Consider the following 16,662-nt stretch of genomic DNA (forward strand, 5'->3'; position numbering starts at 1 on the left):
GGGGGAGGCAGGAAGGAAATGGTTTAAGGGCGGCGGTGGAACCACGAGGGGTTGGGCGGTTTCGGGCGGGCTCGAATTGTAGAATTATGAGACTGTTTTAGTTGGGAGGGACCCCGAAACCTGTCTCGTTCTACCCCTGCCATGGGCAGGGACACCTGCCACTAAACCAGGTTCCTGCAAGCCCCGTCCAGCCTGGCCTTGGAGCCGATTTTAAACTCCGCTCTCTGTCCCTTAGACTCGCTTTCCTTTTTCCTTAAGAAAGGACGGTGAGCTCTGCGAGCGGGGCTGGCTTGTTTGTTTTTCATGCAGCAAGTTAGATGGGTGTGCGGTGAGTTAAGTCGTGTATTTCACTATAAAAAAGGCAAATAGACAAAAACTGTGGTCTAGAAGGAAGTGCATTATCTGGGTAGAATGATGAAAGAACTTGAGAAAACAGTAAGTGACGTATCCTGTACACGTGTAGAGCTGGACTCTGGCTGCAGTTCAAATCGAAATTAAAAATTTGGGAGTGAGTTAAATATATCCTTAAAGCCTTCTGAGTTAGCCTGGCTCCCGTGCTGTTTCACCTCGGCGTGTTTCTCTGCTCGTTGCTAAGGTGCTGTGTTGCTTTTTCCTGCCTCTCCAGACGCGTGTCCCAGACCCGAGCGGCTGCAGTACGCAGAGCTCGACGAGAGCTCCAGGACCAAGGAGAGTTTTCCCGTTGGGAGCAAGGTGTCGTTCAGCTGCCGCCCGGGATACGTGAGAGTCCCGGGGATGTCACTGACCTGGACATGTGGTGCTGACTTGCAGTGGTCACCCACGGCCGTGTTCTGTACAGGTGATTTTTTGTACCCCTTTTTTCCTCTGATATGTAACAATTTCAGTTGGTTTGTGAGTGGGAATGTGGGTTTTGTCATATTTTAAAAGAAGCTTGGAAAACGCTGGTGCAGGTAAGGGCAGTAAATGCCACAGACTTTGTCTTTGTATGTAACTACAAAAATGTAGATTTTGTTTCTTTTCTTTTTTTTTTTTTCATCTCCCCAGAGAGAAAATGTAATTACCCAGGAGACTTGGAAAATGGTTATTTTGATGCGACAGAGCTTACATTTGGTTCAAAATTGACGTTTTCTTGTAAAGAAGGGTAAGTGTTTGGTGAAGTTAATGAATCCTTTTAGGTTTTTTTTTTTTATGTTTACACCAGATTTGAACCAAACCCAAATTTTCTATTCCAGTTCTGACCCGAAATCTGAATTCTACCTGTAGCAAATGAAATTGCAGCTGAATTTACTTTGATTCCCTGGTTTAATTACTCTTTGCATCAACCCGAAGCTTTTTAGGGAGGTTCTGCAGAACTAGAGTGTTACCTCTAGTGACTTCTTTTAATGCTCCTGTGGCAGAGGGCATAAATAGATATTCATCATCCTTCATTGTTGAACAATTAAGTCAGAAATACTGAGGAGGTTTTTTTCTCCTTTTCCTGTAGAATTAGTAATTTTAGGACTTTAGTATTAGAGAGTATATCTGAAAATGGTGAGATTTCCACAGTTCCCTTAGTGATGTCTCATTTGCTTCTGTTTTGCTTTCAAAGTGAGGCTGTCAGCAAAATAAACGAGATTCTGTTCTCATTACAGCAAAGCCTTTATGTCCCCATAATCACAGAACAGAATTATTATAAACCCATTTTTAGGTGCTTGTTGGAGAAATGAGAGATTTAATTTTCCCCTCTTTCGAAATTTTTACCTCTCTAGATACAGATTACGGGGTAATGAGGAGATTACCTGTGTTATCAAGAATGAAGGTGTTGACTGGAATGGACCTCTGCCTTACTGTGAAAGTAAGTAAATCATTGCTGTGTTGGATTTTCTGTTCAGAGGGTGGTAGTTCATACAAAATCAGCTGTGATGTCAACTTTCCAGTGTAAAAAATAATGGTAAAACAGGGATGAAAAATATCAGTTATTGTGGTAATTATCTCATATTAAAATCAATTTCTTGTTGAAATTGAGGTTCTGTAGCGTGACTTCAAGTAGCTGTGTCAGATTTTCGATGCAATTACTTGAAAAGCAAGGCTTGCTCTTTGAAATGAACCAGCTAACACAGCAAAACCCTGTTTGGCCAATTTTTGTGCTTTATTTACAGTAATTCCTTGTATGCCACCGCCTGAAATAGCCAACGGGAGGTATGAGGAAAGAGCTGACTATGTGTACCAGAGCTCAGTGACCTACAGGTGTCAGGATCCCTTCTCCCTCATTGGCACAGACACGATTCACTGCACATCTGATGCACACTTCAATGGAGTTTGGAGTGGACCGCCTCCAGAATGCAGAGGTTGTTGGGATTTTTCATTCTTTATTACAGTGTTTGTCCCTTTTTTGGAAGCAGCGGGGGGAGAATGGACTTTCCCTCTAGGAAAGAAGAAACAAATCCTCTGGTACAAAGTTTGGTGCAGTTCCAGTGGAGGTCACGTCAGTATGGTGGATATTGATTGATTATGACACAGAATATGACTGAAATTTGAGTTAAAGCTTGAAAAATGCCTGTGTGAGTGTCTTGTTGGTTGAAGTGACAAGGCCAAAGTGAAGGACCTGAGAGACCACAAATCCTGGGTAGCCGCAGAAAAATTGTGTCAAGGGCAAGGATGTTGGAGCCGGGTTAGGAACTGTAAAAAGCTAAGGAAGAATCCTTTTCCTAAAAACACAGCTACTGTGGAAGTGCAGGAATCAAACAGATTCCCTCCAAAACAACTTTTTTGTTGTTTTGCAACACAATTTTTGCAAAGAAATTTGCAAGTAAAAAGGGAAAGGATGTTGTGTTTGTTGCAACGTTAGTGTTAACAGATGTTTGTGTTAACAAATGTTTCCCCTCTGTCAGTGGTCAAATGTGAAAACCCCAGAGTTGAACATGGGAGAAAAACATCTGGATTTGGACCTTCCTACAGTTACAGGGACGCGGTTGTGTTTGAGTGTGATCAAGGCTATTTCTTGGTTGGAGCAGAGATAATTACCTGTGGAGAAGATAGCACCTGGGTTCCTCCAAAACCAACTTGTGAGAAAAGTAAGACTTTCTGTAAGATTCTGACTTCTGTTGTGTGTTGAAAGTGTTTCAGCTGAAATAGAGCATCGTGGTGGTATAGTGATTTCATGGGTAAAGACAGCAGAAAGGGTGGGGAATACAGGAGAAAAGATTGGATACAGAGAATTAGGAGTTTGCACAACGAGGAAAGTTGTAATATCCTTCTGCAGTAATTGAAGTCTTTGTGTGTGGTTTTTTTTTAATGCAGCTCTTCAGCTCCTACTTTCTGTAGTATCCTTCTGCAGTAATTGAAGTCTGTGTGTGTGGTTTTTTTTTTAATGCAGCTCTTCAGCTCCTACTTTCTAGAAATTATTCTAGAGCTCAGAGAAATAATGAACCAGTACAGATTTCTGAGCTGCCACACTGTAGGGTTGTATTGCCTTAATGAATACCTACAGTGATGTTGAGGTTGTCTAAAGGGAATATTTGTACTTAAAATTAAGGGTAAACTTAAACGACTGAGGTGCTGTCATGGGAGAATGTGTATGTGTGTGGAGTGAGTTACTGAAGTTTCTTCTCACTGAACTTGTTTGTAATTGCTGTGTTAGTTACTGCAGATGTGTGTCCTGCCCCGAAGATCCGGAACGCGGTGCTGACTCCAGCCAAGGCTGCCTATGGAAAAGGAGAGTCTGTGCAGGTCAGGTGCAATGCTGGCTGCTCCTTCCCTGATGGCTCTGCAGAGGTGACCGTGACGTGTCAGGAGCAGAGTTCCTGGGGTGCTTTAGAGCACTGTGCCTGTGAGTGAAATGCACGATTGCTGAAACTGGGGCAGACTGACAAGTTTGAAATGTCTCATGCAGTAATATATCTTTTATTAATTTCTTTTCTCCCCCTTTTTCTTTCCAGGTGTGTCTGAAGGTTCTGGTTCCACGCCAGTCATAAGTTACGGCAGAGTAACAGCTGGACAAAAACCTTCCTACTCTGTGGGGGATTTCATTACCATTGAATGTTACACAGGGTACACCTTGCATGGGGAGGCTCAGATTCAGTACATTGGAAACAACCAGTGGGTGCCTGCAGTGCCAACCTGCCAGCTGAGTAAGTATGGACTGCAAAAACTCCACCAGGGTGAAAATACATCCACGGGAGCAGTCCTTTTATATTCGGGAGAAATAATTTAGTGCAACTTCCTTTTTTATTTTGATGTGAAAAATAGGGTTGGATGAAATTAATTACAATATTCGTATTTAAAGTTAAATCAGTGTTATGATTTAAACTGGCCTTCTTCAAAGATTGTGTTGACAGAAGTGCTTGATGACTTGAAATAGCTCTGTGAATATTTTTATAATAATGTTTGGGTAAGAAGCACCTTTGTTCCTCTTGTGATACTGATTCCTTGTCTTTTTAGGTGGATATATTATAGCCATCATCTGTGGTAAGTGTTTTCTAAAACCTTAACAAAATATCACACAAATTATATTTTTTATGTGAAAATCCATTTTTGATTCCAGTCATTTGGGACGGCAGCAGTGTGATTTTGGAGTGTTGGTTAAAGCTGCGTGATTCAAAAAAAAAGATTGCTTAGCAATTCTAGTTTAATTTAGTGTGAAATGTGTATTTTCTCATGTGGTGAGGTCGCATTTCAACAACAACTTGGCAGCTTTGATAGATTTCAGAGCTTGGTTTTACTGGGGGTGTGAGTGAATAACTCTGCCGTGAACAGGAGTGTTCAGTGCCTCTTCTGTCCTTGCATTTGTTACCCAGATTTGTATGAACTCGTAAAAAGTGACATTAGGGCCTTGTCATTCCTGTTTTCATGTTCCTGAACTGGTGGGGTTTTGCCATCATGGTGGTCACTGGTTTTGAGCTGAACTATCTTGCAGAGTCTTGAGTAAAGCATCAAATATTGAATTTGCATGGCTTATTCCAAAAATTAGTTGGGTTGTGGGGTTTTTTTGAGGGGAGTGTAGAGGTGGGGTAGACCTGTAGATGAAAACAAGGCTATTTCTGCAAAATTTTTTGATGCTTTTTTGTCAGCTGGAGATGATCTTTATCACTCTAAGGCTTTTTTTTTTTTTTTTAATTCTTCCTAAAGTGATTGTGGTAATTGTGGTGCTCCTGGCAGCCTTCTGGGTCTACAAGAAATTCTTCTCACAGAATGGGTGAGTAAGCTTCCTTTTTTATTAATATTGCAAATTTCCAAATGACTGAGCCAAAGCTGTGCTGATGTTTAAGCTCTTTGAGCTTTGTGTGCCCTTTCTTTTTCAAATGTCTGATTTTGTGTGAGCTCCTGCCAGCAGCTGATGGAAGCTAAAGCCTAACCTTGTATTTGACTTTGGGTTTGGATCTGCTGTTCAGCTAAGCTGCTAATTAACGCTTGCACTAATTTCAAGGAAGGAAAAATCCCGTTCTTAAGTGTGTGTTTGGCAGTGTCCACTGGACGAGGAAAGTATTTTGTCCATCTGCTTCAAACATGTCAGTTTATCTGCTGAAGCCAGGGGGAGCATTGGTTGTGTGGGCTTGTGCTGCCAAAAGGTTTTCAGGTTTTTCTTTTCCTCCTGCAGTCCCAGTGTTGGTGTCCCTTGTTAAAGACTTGCAAAATCAACTGTAAAATATTAGATTTGTGCATAAGCAATTAGTGTTCTGTTTTTAATGAGACGTGTAGGGTGTTTTAAACTTTATCTTCAGAACAACTGGGGTTTATGTGTGGTTTTTCATGGAGGGGTGGCAGGAGATTTAAATGCCTCTTTGTGCATTGCTTTTTGCTGTGATACCTGATTTTATCTTCTGGAAAAAACCTTTTTTGTCAGAGAAATATTTTGTAACACAAAACACTGACCCAATCCAGAGCAGGTTAGGTGGTACACACGGAATGTTGGGATAAGCATCTCATCAAAACTGTGTTGCCTTTTACCAAAATCTGTTGGGATTTATCTGGAGGACATGAAACAAAGGAAGGGATGCTTTAAAGGAAGTAAACCAGTGGGAAGATTCCTGTGGTTCCTATTCGTAATAAAGTACACACAGAGGACTAGGGAGAGCCCTGGAGGTGGTTTATATCCAGTGAGATTTTGGCCTTAGTGTCTTTTGAACAGGCACTGCAGTATCAGTCCAAGGGCCAGAGTGTGCTGCTGAGTGATTTGGTGCTTTTGAGCCACTGCTTTTCATCCAGTGCTTGGATATTCTGCAGCCTGGATGGGCCAGAGAAGAGCTCTTGGCAGTTCAGGGCAGCACTTGCTGCCTTCATCTGTGGAAAGACTTCTCAGGGTGTAGAAAGCAGGAGGGATCTAAACCAGCATCATCAAAAATTAAAGAATGTGACATTCCTGAATATTTGACAGCATGAAAAGCCTTATTGTGCCCAGTGCTTCCCTTTATCTTCCTCTCTGTGAACATCTGACTGTTAAAGCTCTTTCGTGTCTGAAAACCCTGATCTAATCTCCTTTCATTAAGGCCTCCATCTCCCTGTGTAGTGTTCTGAGTTCCTGATGCAGCTGAGCCTTTGTGAGCTGTTGTGCTTCCAGCCCCTGATCCTTGCTGGTTTGTAGCCTCCAAATGGCAGCAAATCTTTCCTCGGCCTCTCTTTGTTTTGTGTTTAAAATGCCACTTGGATGGGACATTCAATTAGACCTTTCTCCCCTTCTGCTGTTCAGCTCGTACACAGTTGATGAGAGTTGCAAGGAAACATGTATTTTAAAAACTAATGTCCCAGCTGAGATGGAAGAAACTGCACAAATGAATTAATTGAATCTTTAAAAGGTATAACTTCCCACTTCATTTGGACTTTTTGCAATGCAGCTTAAGTGTCTTTTTTATTGTGGTTTACTTGGAATTTCGGGAGTGTGGAATCCAGCTAGCTGGGAACCTTGGCTTCCTGTAGGAAAGAATATCTTAACCTTTCATTCATTTTGGGAGAACAGGATGTAATACATAAAGAATTATCATCTAGCACTCTCATTAAGAGCTTCCAGTGATTGTAAATCCCATTTCTTGGTGTTGTCTTTGAGGAATGAGTAGCGTATTGCCTTCAATGCTCAGCAGAATGTTTGCCCCCATTCCAGTGGTGAGTTACTTTTCTTAGCTGATAGTCAATTCCCTGTAATCAGAAGCTGGAAACCACCTTTGGACACTACAACTCTGAAGGTAGTTGTGCATCCCTTCAGAGAAAACCAGATCACATCTCTCACAATTACTGATTCATCTGCATTTTTGCTTTCTAGAAGAGAATAAACAAAGGTTCTAACAAGATCTTTTGAAGCCTTCTTATGAAAAGGTGATTTCTTTTTCAAATTCAGAGTTCTGTAGCCCTAAAAAGGATCATAACACAGTTGCTTGTTTGCTGCTGCTGTCCTCTCCTGTACTTTAACCTAAAGCTCAGCCCAGTGGTGAGATGCATGTGATGAGTGTTGGGGTTCCTCCTGCACTTGTGTAGGGTCAGACAAGCTCTTCCAAAATCTGACTCTTCAAACCTTGTTTGAACAGAACGCTTTGCAGACAGGACAGCTCAGTTTGACTGTTCCTTGACAGGATTTTGTCATTGCTACCTTAACAGAGCTGGAACTACAAATATTTTTTGAACCAGCATCTTCTGTTTTTGTGTTGCTTTTCTCCACTGCACAAATTCTGAGGAGGTGACGGGTTCTCTTATTCCAGCTTAATGCAAAGGTCTTTCATGTGCATAGTCTTGATTTTATTGACTTGTAAAGGACAAGTGAATTTTCAGTGTTTTTGGTGAGTTTTTATATGAAGATTAAGCTTGGCATTTCTTCTAAAATAATGTATAGATTAAGGAATATCATCTTCAATGTGAAGAAAGATGTTTCTAATTAAGATAGGATTCATTTTCTGAGTTAGTTGGGCTTATTTTTGGAGAGAAAAAAGGAATCGGGAGATAGAACAGAATAGAATTCTTCATTCCAATCTTACCTTTACACATGATACGAGAAATTAGTGGTCTGGTGTGTGAAAACACTGTTAAAGTCTGGAAGTTTTCTTATGGAATGTGGAACTCCTTAGAGACTTGGAGTAATAGCACCGAGGTTTGGTGTGGAGTGGGTTTTTTGGTAAAGCAGAACAGGAGTTATTCGAGAACTTGGGACATACATAAGAATATTATTGTGAATTTTAATTCTTGAATGTTTAAGTACTGTAAAGTTGCTGCTAGTGGAGTGCAGAATCAAAATCCACACAGAATAATAGTTCATTTCTGGTTAGATAAACAACGCACTGTGATGAAAATTAATTTCAGGGTGCAGCTGGTAGAGTTCTGGGAATCCTGTACCTGTTCTGGTGTTAGCTTTTGGTAATATCAGTCATCATTTGAAACGATCCCTTTGGATCAAGGGCTCTGCTCCTCCTTGGGTCATTCCTAACAGTTCAGTAGCTGAATGAAGCTCGAATCTCCTCAGTCCAGCAGTTGCTTGGGAAAGAGAGGATAAAGAATGACCCAGTTTGTGACTTTACCTGCTGCTTTAATGATAAAACTAAGGATGTGCTTCAGTGTAAATGTAAAACCTGTTGAAATGTAAAACCTCTGATTTGACTTGTTTTTTTGTTTGTAGGAAACGTGAGAGCACTCCCAGTTCTGCCGAATATAAGATGTGTAAAGCATGACTGGCCTTGTTGGGGGGGTGGGAGGGACTTTGTGGTGGAATATCCCTGTCAGAGCTGCAAAATTACTGCCCTTGCAGTGAGTTGCTGTCGATGAGTTCCTTGTGCTGTGTCTTGCTCTGCTGATGAACTGCAGGAGGAGATGCTTAATAGGATAAAAAGTGTGTATGTATATAGGTAACACAGATAGATCCTGCTTCGCCTTCTGTGCCCCTCATTGTCCTTCTGTGCATGTGAGCTGGGGGAAAGGCAATACCTGTGGCATGCCAGAGTCTGTGGAAGTGCTGGAATGTCACTGTCCCAGTGCCAGCTGCTGCTGCCTGCTGCCTTCAGTGCCACCTCTTTGCTTTCAGAAGATGTCCAGTATTCTCCTCTCTCCTGTAGAGCTCTGATCACTCAAACCTGGTTGTCCTTCCTGTCCCTTTTTGCAGTTGAGGTGGTGTAAATGGTTCTGTTGTTTTCTTTGTACTCTGAAATGTGTTGTTGCTCATTCCCTGAAGAGTTTGGTGCCGTTGAAGGCGATGTCATTTGGAAACGATCACAATCAAGATCTTATATACTCTACCTCTTTGTTTGCCGAGGTGGTTGTTGTATATATAGTGAATTAAAGTGTGCCTTGAAATCAGAGTTTTATAGCTTTTCCTTTGCTTTTAAGAAGGAAAAAAGCCATATATGTATATTTCTGATTCTTTGCTATAATCCACCAAATACTGCAGCGGATTTGTTGGAGCAGGAAACTGAAGGGTTCTGTAGCAAAGGCATCCCCTGCCTGTTGACAGGAGCTCCCTAATTAAAGGAACTGCTGAGAGCTCAGTGGTGGCCATCTCCTGTCATGAGCACAGTGGAAGTTCCTTAGGGTGCTTGATTTTTAGGGAATCTTGATGTCAGTTCTGGAGATCTTCTGTTGATTTGAAGGGTAGAAATGGATGCTGTGTGATTCCCCCATCCTTGCTTTTTTACTTGAAGTCACATATTCCACATTTCTAACCTCTTGTCTGTGGACTGTGATGTCAAATCAAGCTCTGAAAGGCTGGATTTAGCATCACATTCGTGTTCAGAAGCAGAAGCTTTTCCCTGTCACTCACTTTTCAGGTTAAAGGAAAACCAGACTGGCTCAGTTGTGGGAGTGCTGGTAGATGTGGTGGTCTCTTGTTTGCTGTTTGTTCATCAAGGTTTTAGTCCAGATTCTGACTCCAGGAGCTCCCACCACAGTGTTTGCCATTAGTTGAGACTCACTGCTACTTCTAATTCCTTGGCAAACCCCAGACCTTAGCTAGAACCGGTTTTAGCTTCATGAATCTCACTATCAACATGCAGGCAGCTTCTAAGAACCAGTTTTCGCAGAAAACCCAAATAGCCTCACTTCAGATGCCTGAGGCAGCACTGAAACGACTCTGGCTTGTCTGTGGCTGCTTGGCACTGCTCTCCCTGTCATCATCAGATTGTTGGAGTGGCACAGAACTGTTTAGGGCTTTATAGAGCTTTTTTGGGACAATCCCAGCAGTTGTATTATTAGAGTTCATAATAGGCTGTCGTTATTAGAAAGGGGCTTTGGCTCTGCAGAAGGATTTGCTGTTCGTGGCCTGGCTGATATCTGAGTTTGAGAGTTGTTTGTAAACACTGGGATGTGTGATTGGGAGTGAGTGCAGTGGTGGTCAGGAGCTCAGCTTGCTTTGCGTGGCATCTGCAATGTCCTAAAACACACTGAAATGCACTTCACTGGCAAGTGAAATCACTGTAAAAGTTGGCCGTATTTTTGCACTTCTTTCTGGATGTAAAGATTAGCGATGATTTGTAATATTGCAAATAAAAATGTTAAATTATTTAGCAGTAAGTGTTTGTCTTTCATTCATCATGGTGCTGAGCAGCTCTTTTCCCATTGTTACCCAGGTGATTTTTCATGTCCCAAACATCAGGTGGTAACTGCTGAGATTGAAGTTTGCAGCTCGTGCACAGAGTTACTCAGTGGTAGTGTAGGGGGTGTGTTTTAATTTGCTGAGCAGCCTTTGGGAGTTTTCTTTTAGAATTGCAGAGAATTTCCCAGAACCTCCAAAACTTTCCAGTGTTGACTCCTGAAAAACTTGGTGAAAAGTTGATGGAGAAGAGGAAGATTATCCTGGGGCTGTTCTGGTGGAACACTTGAGGCAAAGCCCAGAGGGTGTTTTGGCCCTTTTGTCCAGTGTGTGACAAATGCAATCCCTAGGGAATACAGCCCTGGTGGGTTTAGGTTTAGGAATTGTAGGAGTTTCACACTTGAAATGTACTTAACTTCCATGGCAAAGCCATGTGTGGAGTCAGCTGCCTGACGGAGTGAAGCCTTTCAGAGGGTGGAATAGAAAAAATAACCTCATATGCTGTATTTCTTTCCCAGTTTGTGGTTGTGACACTCAAAGTGAGTTGGTGTGGAAATGATGCCAGACTAAACAACTGTGCACCATGAAGTTCTGGGTTTGCAGTGAGCATTGAGGGGATAAGCAGAGTTTCTGGTGGAAGGTGTCCCTGCCTATGGGCATGGAATGGGATGATCTTTATGGTCCCTTCCAACCCAAACCATTCTGGGATTCTGCTCTGTGATTCTAGGAATCTGACTTAAACACTACACATTAATTTGGCCTAATTGTTATGAGTCCTGTGCTGTTTTTCTGAAACTCAGTGCTGTGTGAATTCTTTCATTTTGGAGTCTGGAACTGAAAGTTGAAGAGCCGTGAACACATGAGCTCTGTGCTGAGGGAGAGGCTGCAGGGAGTAAAGATGTGTTGTTGCCATCTACTGGTAACAGGTCCAGAGTCACCTGGTTTAGGGTTAAATAGTGCAAAGTGTCAGTGCTTGGTGGGTTCTCGGTGTCACGCTTAAGGTCAGTGTAAATTAAACCCTGCCCATGGCAGGGCTTGGAACTGGATGATTTTAAAGTCCCTTCCAAGCCAAACCATTCTGATTCTCTGAATCTAAATACTTCTGAGAGTGGGGAAGGTGGAGCTGGGGGCTGAAATGAAGAGACTTGCAGCACTTAGGTGTTGTCCAGCAGGGAATCAGGTGATCTGTCTACCTGAGACACAGCCCAGGAGCGTAGAGCACACAATTTTATTTAAAAGGGAGAAAAAAAAAAATCTGTGTAAAGAACAGGTTAAGGCAAACAAACAGCACATGGAGTAGAAGTGGTCGGAAGGTTGGGAGGCTGTGCTGTCACACCCAGGCCCTGGCTTGCTTGAGTTGAAGAGTCTGAGTTATGTTTGAAGAGATGCTTCTCTCTGTGTGGAAGCATCCCATCCTTACTTGAAAGGGATGCTGACTGTCCTCCTTTTGTGCAGGATGTTCGGCCTGTGGGGGGAACTCCAGGTCAGAGAACAGCAAACCACTGGTGTTTGGGAGGCCAGGTTGTGCTCTGGATGGTGTTTGTTTGTGACTTGGGGGGTGGGGGAAGGAAGTTTTCCACTATTGTTGCTTTTCCCCCTACATCATAACCGATTTCAAATGGTGCTAGACAAAAACTGAGACTCTGAACACCAAGAGAAATCGGTCAGCCTGTGTAAGAGACGTTTTCCTGGCTCAGAGAAGGATCCTCTTGTAGATGACAGCTATGCATTCTTTAGAGATGACTACTCAGTGCTCTGACCAAACCTTCATCCGCACAGGGATCAGCTTTTCCATGTCTGGGAACACGCTGGACATCAGTGAGGGCAAACAAAAAGAGTTCCACTTCGTTCTAGTGGTTGGGATGCAGGGCTGGAGAAGTGAAAGACTGCTGAATGTTACCAGCAGCAAACTGGAAAATAACTGTAGAAAAAGGAGTGGGCTCTGTGTGTGCTGTGTGGCATCTTCATGATGCCCGTGGCAGGGGGTTGGAACAAGATGATCTTTAAGGTCCCTTCCAACCCAAACCAGTCTGGGGTTCTGGGATTCTGGGATTGCTGAAGGCACTTCTGTGTTTAACTGCTGAGGTCAAATTGTTGGAGGGAATGTCTGTGATTGCAGAGCAAGTCTCTGGGAGCTATGGAATGAGAAGCCTGTGGTGATGGAGTCCCCGAGCAGAGAGTGGAAATCCTTTTGCTCTGAGGCAGTAAATTAAATGTTGGTCCTACTTTTTGGATATTAAACACACTCTGCCTGTCAAGGTGCAAGAAGCACCACGTTGGTTTTCGTGCAACTTCTGGATCACTTTACTCTGGACAACTTGAACTCATATCCATTGTTTATTAAGCAGAAGTACATGAGCAGGAGGCTGTTCTGGCGTGGCCCTGGCTTGGGAGCGTGCATACAGTGGTTGGAGAAGTGTCTAGAAATCAGATGATGTTACAAAGTGGATGGCTGGCAAAAAAATAACCTTTGGAAAAGGGGCTGATCTGAGGAGCAGAGGATGTTGTTGAAGTGAGCAGGTGCTTGGTCTCCTCCCACGCTGTAATTCTTGCTCCTAGAACACTGATTTCAAATGGTGCTAGATACAAAGTGGGAAAATCTAAGCCACCATGTGAAACCAGCTTCCAGAGGAAGACACATCTTGTGCATGGCTGCAGGCTGAGGGAGAAAATCCTTCATCTCCACCGTACCTAGAGAAAAATTCATTTATTTAATTTTATTAGACAGCAAGACAGTTACCTTTGGCTTAGCTACTTTATGGATACACTTTCTTGTGGCATCTTGCGGATGGTTGAGGCTGGTGTAGGAGAAATTGAGTATGTGGTGAGGAAAGCCCCAGCCTGGCAGTGAGTGTTGTTCCCTGCCCTAGCCAGGGGAATGCACTCAAGCTCTTCCCAGCAAGTGGGGATCAAGGTTGTATTTCGTGGTGGTGCAGAGCACGATGCTCTTGGGGTGACTGTGGGAAGCTCGTGTTGTACAGGAATGCTTTTTCCATTTCACTGCGGATGAAACCAGGCTCTAAACCTCATTCTGTCCGAGACAGAGAGTGTTCTGGCTTTCTGTCACTCACTGATCAGAGAGTACAGGGCAGATCAGGTGCTTTTGTGACAAGGAAAGGAAATGTGACCATCCTGATAGAGCTTCCTCTGTCACCAGTCCCTGTGCTTTAAATAAGCGAGGACTTGCAGATTTTTGTGAGACAACTTTTAAATTCTGCAGGCAGAATGAAAATAAATGGGATTGGAAGTACCTTGAGTGTGGGTCAGAACAAAAAGGGAGCGTTCATAAATTGAACTGTAAATGGTTCAGTGGAAGTTGTTGAGGAAGGAGAGTGTGGAAATGAGTGGCTGATGGTTCCTGGAACTGCAGCAGGGCTGAGCAGTGCACTTAACCTGCAGTGGCCATGGCTCAGAGCAGAGGGAATAGATGGGGTCTTGTGAAGCCTCTGAACTGCTCCACACATGCATAATTCAGGAGCTATCAACCCTTGGATAAGTGTCTGACCTGTGCTGGAGCAGAGGCCGATGTGAAATGGAGTAAAGCACAACTGCAGTCGGCAGTTTCACTTACTGATGCCCTGGGTTTTTGGCAACTCTGCGTATTCATGCAGCGTTTTCCTGCTGTAACCACATCCAAAAACCTGCTCCAGTGCCTCCATCCTAATGCACACTCCCAGGCAGCAGAGGGAAAGCTCAGAGAGAGAGGAGCTTGTCCTTCCAAGAAAGAGGGGTGGAGGAAGGGGAAATAACTGGACTAGATTCCCGTGTCTGGATATTTACTGGTGTTTCTAAATCCATTATCTGGGGCAACAGGGTGAAAGATGAGTGGAAAGCAGGTTCCCTCCCCAGTGCCTGCTGTGCTGGCACAGTTATTCATGAGGCACCCTCTATTATCAGGTGAGATAAGCTGGACCAGGAGTTGCTGGTGAGGAGAGGCAGGTGCAGCACAGATCACAGAATCACAGCAGCATCCCTGAGAAACAGGCTCAGAGTGAGGTTTGCTTTGGGTTTTCCTTGCCTCAGTAGGAAGCATTACAAAGAAATCCTCATTAGGGTTTTGAAAAATGGTTGGAGGAAATGTCACTTCATTTTGTGCTGCTGAAAATGGGAACTTGTGTCAAAGCAGGAGATTTAGAAGGACTTAAAACATCTGCACATCTTCCCCTCTGCAAAGGAGACCAACCTTTCCAGAAATATCATGCAGCAGATGAAGACCAACGGCTCATTTATTATTTATAGTTTTGATAAAACCAGGTTTCACTTCAGCATAATTAAGATGCTGCTGTCCCTCCTCCAGGCTACCTGGAGTTTGTCCTGTTGCCTTCACAAGCTCCTCAGAAGGTGTCAGCCCTTCTTGCCAAGGTGCAGGTGCATGTTTTGGGAAGGGTTCATCTGTCTGTGCTCTCCTTTCCAAGGCTCTCAGTGTGTCTGGGCAGGAGTAAAGGAATGGTTCAGGATGCTGTGATCCACAGCACCCTGCTGGAAATGTGCACATGGGCAGGAAAACGGGATGACAGGATGGTTTGGGTTGGGAGGGACCTTAAAGCTCATCCAGGGCAACCCCCTGCCGTGGCCAGGGACACCTTCCACTGTCCCAGGCTGCTGCAGCCTGGCCTGGTACACTTCCAGGGATCCAGGGGCAGCCACAGCTGCTCCGGGCACCCTGTGCCAGGGCCTGCCCACCCTCACAGGGAAGAAAATGAAGCAGTGCTTGTCTCAAAACATTTGCTGCGTGGCAACCAGCAAGTACTGTCCCCTGTCCTTGGCTTTGTCACAGTGGTCTGGACTTCCCAGAAAAAAACAGGTACAATGTCATTCTGTGGCTTTCCTCCTTTTCAGATGTTTTAGTGGCAGTGCTGTTCTGTAGCTTCTTTCAGAGGAACATCTCAAAGGCTGTCGTGGACTTCACACTGCTTTATACATTCCATAGGAGACAAAGACAAAAAGGGAATCCCTGCCTTCCCTGTGAAAGGGAGCTTCCTCTCTACCCTGAGACCTTTAGTCTGCAGGAACAAGGCAAGCCTGGATGTCACAGACCTGATTTTTCACAACCTGCACTTTGCATAGAAAGGCAGTTCTGGGGCTTTTACAGAGAGCAAAACAGATCTCAGTGTGCATCATAAATTTTCTCCTGCATTTTCACATCACGGGGTGAAACTCGTGGTTCATCAGGCTCTGGTCTCCCCTGGAGAAAATAATCCCTGTTTTACATGCTGAGAATCTGAGCTCGATGCATCATCCTCCCAGTGAAGGAATGAATCAGCCCAAGGCCAGGTGCAGGACAAGGGGTGTGACAGTACAAGTGGTGACCTGTAAGGGGAATGGAAATGAGTGAACTTCTAAGGTTTCTAAAAAAGCCTCCTCGGCATGGGGAGCCTGTAACTGCATCTCTTTGTTGTGCAGGTCTGGTGCTGCGTGGGTCAGCTATGGACAAATGTGCTCTGACTTGCACTTGGAGCCAGTGCTCAGCCTGGAACACTTGGTGTGTCAGCAGCACGGGCCTGGGCTGAGGAAAGGCAGAGTAGGTGCGGCACTGCTTAGGAAAATTGATATTTGTGCCTAAGAGATGGCTCTGGAGATGCCACTGCTGCTGTGGGCAGCAAAACCAGGTACCTCCCTCATGAGTTTAAAACATAATGGAGGTTTTTTTTGTTGCTTATAAAGACTGCAATAAAAACTGCACATTGCAATCCTGAATGGAACGTAGCCTATTCCTTCAGTCCTCCTCTTGCAGCCTTAGAACTGCAGTACAAATGGAGTTAAAAACTCCGTGTCTAAAACCCCAAGGCAGGCTGAACACTGGGACAGAATCGGGGTAAAAGCCTGTGGAGCCTTGTGTCCCTTTTAACTCTGAGCAATGGGACTGTCAGGCCTGCTTGATTTGAGTCACTGATTTCAATTCCTGTTAAGGGGAATCTGTCAGAGCACTCAGCAGTGTCTGTTTTAGCATGGTGGCCATCAGAGGTGTGCTTAAATATTAGTGCTGCAGTTCCCCATCTTGTGATCCCCCCCTGCTCATCTGAAATTGCTTTGGCCTGCCTGGAGTCATCCAGTTCTCCCCCGCCTTTGCTCTCAGGAGAGTTCCTGGGCAAACCCTCAGCCTGTTTGGAGGGCACAGGAACTGCTGAAGCCCTGGATCCTGTGGAGGATTTCAGCTTTCACGGGCAAACTCACACAGGGGAAGAGAAGCATCGCCCTTACACGGCTGA

The 16,662-nt window shown here is 44.1% G+C and overlaps 1 protein-coding gene and 1 long non-coding RNA gene across 2 annotated transcripts in view; one reads left to right on the plus strand and one right to left on the minus strand.

The window, feature by feature from the left end:
- LOC108448387 (C4b-binding protein alpha chain-like) overlaps positions 1-10,434 on the plus strand; it is a 21,883-nt gene extending 11,449 nt beyond the window's left edge. The window contains exons 3-12 of the mRNA XM_017741114.1: positions 626-817; positions 1,024-1,120; positions 1,728-1,813; positions 2,118-2,306; positions 2,850-3,032; positions 3,599-3,787; positions 3,897-4,088; positions 4,399-4,425; positions 5,086-5,152; positions 8,552-10,434. Coding sequence (XP_017596603.1) covers positions 754-817; positions 1,024-1,120; positions 1,728-1,813; positions 2,118-2,306; positions 2,850-3,032; positions 3,599-3,787; positions 3,897-4,088; positions 4,399-4,425; positions 5,086-5,152; positions 8,552-8,603 — 1,146 coding nt within the window. The 5' untranslated portion in view covers positions 626-753 and the 3' untranslated portion in view covers positions 8,604-10,434. The remainder of the gene's footprint in view (positions 1-625; positions 818-1,023; positions 1,121-1,727; positions 1,814-2,117; positions 2,307-2,849; positions 3,033-3,598; positions 3,788-3,896; positions 4,089-4,398; positions 4,426-5,085; positions 5,153-8,551) is intronic.
- Positions 10,435-15,352: 4,918 nt separating this feature from the next.
- LOC108448389 overlaps positions 15,353-16,662 on the minus strand; it is an 8,898-nt gene continuing 7,588 nt past the window's right edge. Inside the window, exon 3 of the long non-coding RNA XR_001864277.1 lies at positions 15,353-15,763. This is a non-coding gene — a long non-coding RNA (uncharacterized LOC108448389). The remainder of the gene's footprint in view (positions 15,764-16,662) is intronic.

Source organism: Corvus brachyrhynchos, unplaced genomic scaffold, assembly GCF_000691975.1.
Source record: "Corvus brachyrhynchos isolate BGI_N302 unplaced genomic scaffold, ASM69197v1 scaffold338, whole genome shotgun sequence".
In the NCBI taxonomy this organism is placed as follows: domain Eukaryota; kingdom Metazoa; phylum Chordata; class Aves; order Passeriformes; family Corvidae; genus Corvus; species Corvus brachyrhynchos.